A 1832-nucleotide genomic window follows, 5' to 3' on the forward strand; every position below is an offset into this window, starting at 1 on the left:
TGGGGGGCCGCGGGCCAACGCCCCTACACCGAAGGCAAAATGACAGGGGCGGCGGGCGCAGCGACGGACACGGGAAATGCACGGCGCTCGCAGCCTGCTAGGGAAGCAAATAGCCGCAATGCGCGTTGCGCCGCGGCGAGGCACCTCTGTGCGGCCCTGCCGGGGCCGGCGACACACCGCGGCCCAACACCGGCGCGGAGAGTTGCCTCCCCTGCCGCGGAGCGTGGGAAAACAAACTGGGGCGTGCGCTGCGGCACAGTAATGAGGGAGCACCGCCGCCAAGCAGCCACCGAGCGGGGACTTAGCCTGCAGCGCAGCAGCGTCACGGCCGCGCCGCCCACACGGCTGCCTGCGCTGTCCTCCCAGGCTGCACCTCCCCCGGCCGCCCCGGAGCGTGCGGGCGCGTGAAGACGGCAGTTGCCACCTCGCGCCCATGTGTCAACGCAGCGGCGAAAAGAGCAACAAGACATAAGGCCCCGTAGACGCAAAGGGAAATAATTCAAGCGAGCACGACGGGTCACAGGCTCTAGAGGAAAATCAACTGAGCCAATGAAAGAGAGAGCCGACACTTGCATGAGCTTTTCCTGGTGGGTATGCTGTCTCCTGCCACGCCCTCCCTTGTTCCCCGGCGTTGTGCACCTTTGCAAGTAAAAAAAAAGAACAAATGCCTCCACATGGCAAGCCGCCTTGTCGGCGGTCACAAATCCACCCGCCTCGCACGTCATTTCCACCACTCCAAATTTTTTCTTGTACTTTGCGATTCCGCAGTGCTGCCGCGTAAACAATTCTTACTGTGACGTCCACAACTCCTCCGTGGAGGCGGAGGAGCGCTGAGCGTGTCCCCAGTTGTCCCCTCATTCTTGGGGAACAACGGTGCACGCCTCGCCAACGTCCACGCCATCGCCACTCATTGGGGCAGCGTGCAGCCGACGTCGGCGTGCATTGCGTCTAACGCCGCTGCCGCTCCAACGCCGGCCACGCCTCTGCATTCCTGCAAGGCAACGCACCAAAAACGAGCACCGCATCACTCACAGGCTGGCCATCAGTGACGGCGAATCATGCGTCGTGGAGCGTGCGTGCACGAGACAACTGTGTGACTTCTCCAAAAGACAATAAAAATATGTGGCAGACGGGCAAAACATCAAGCGCAGAAGCAAACGGCCTGGCATCCACTTTCATGCAGACACTCAGAAAAAAATAAAATAAAAAAAAACACACACAACAAAAAAAAACAGATTGTTAACTTACACGGTCTACAAGAAAACACCGCATTCGGCGCCCACCTTCCGTCCTTTTTTAAAAAAAAAACAATCAAAATCAAACAAACCAGGCGGAGAACACGCCGCGCAGTCACGGGAGTCGTCATGGGCGCCGCGGCCGCGCGACCACACGCCCAAACGAGCCGCCAGCAGAGGGCGACGGGTGCCGCCCCGCACGTTGCCGGCCGCGCCGCCCGCCCTCTCCCCTTCCTGCGCGCCCGCCCCCCTGCCACGTGCCTGGGCTTGTGAGCCCGGCACCGGAAGGAAGCCCGCCGATGGAAAACAGAAGGAACACACCGACAAATCCAAGGACAATCGAAAAGAAAAAAAAAAACTTCCCCGTGGGTCCGCTACGTCCTACCTCTCTTCCTTCCCCCCGCACCTCGTCTCTGTTCCCCGCGAGGTGCTCCACCTGCCCCCGGCCCCAGTTCCAACGAACTGCAGTTCCATATCCCCGCGGCGTGGCCGCGCCCTCTTCCCCCTGCGCGGGGCCCCCCTCATCGAGGCGCCCGCACACGGGAAAAAAACCAAAACACTCATGTAGTCACAAACACAAAAGGAACGCGGTCCGTG

At 60.8% G+C, this 1832-nt stretch overlaps 1 protein-coding gene across 1 annotated transcript, besides 2 other annotated features; it reads left to right on the forward strand.

Annotated features, from left to right (window-relative positions):
• Tco025E_08867 (uncharacterized protein) lies at positions 1-408 on the forward strand (the record flags this gene model as incomplete). The annotated part of the gene is made up of 1 exon (XM_029375702.1): positions 1-408. A coding segment is annotated over one exon (408 nt), but the record flags the coding sequence as incomplete, so codon positions are not given.
• Positions 409-1191: 783 nt separating this feature from the next.
• Positions 1192-1232: a sequence feature (A-rich).
• A 208-nt stretch (positions 1233-1440) lies between these two features.
• Positions 1441-1490: a microsatellite.
• Positions 1491-1832: the final 342 nt, after the last annotated feature.

Source organism: Trypanosoma conorhini (genome assembly GCF_003719485.1).
Source record: "Trypanosoma conorhini strain 025E chromosome Unknown Tco_14.4_contig_00898, whole genome shotgun sequence".
Lineage (NCBI taxonomy): Eukaryota > Euglenozoa > Kinetoplastea > Trypanosomatida > Trypanosomatidae > Trypanosoma > Trypanosoma conorhini.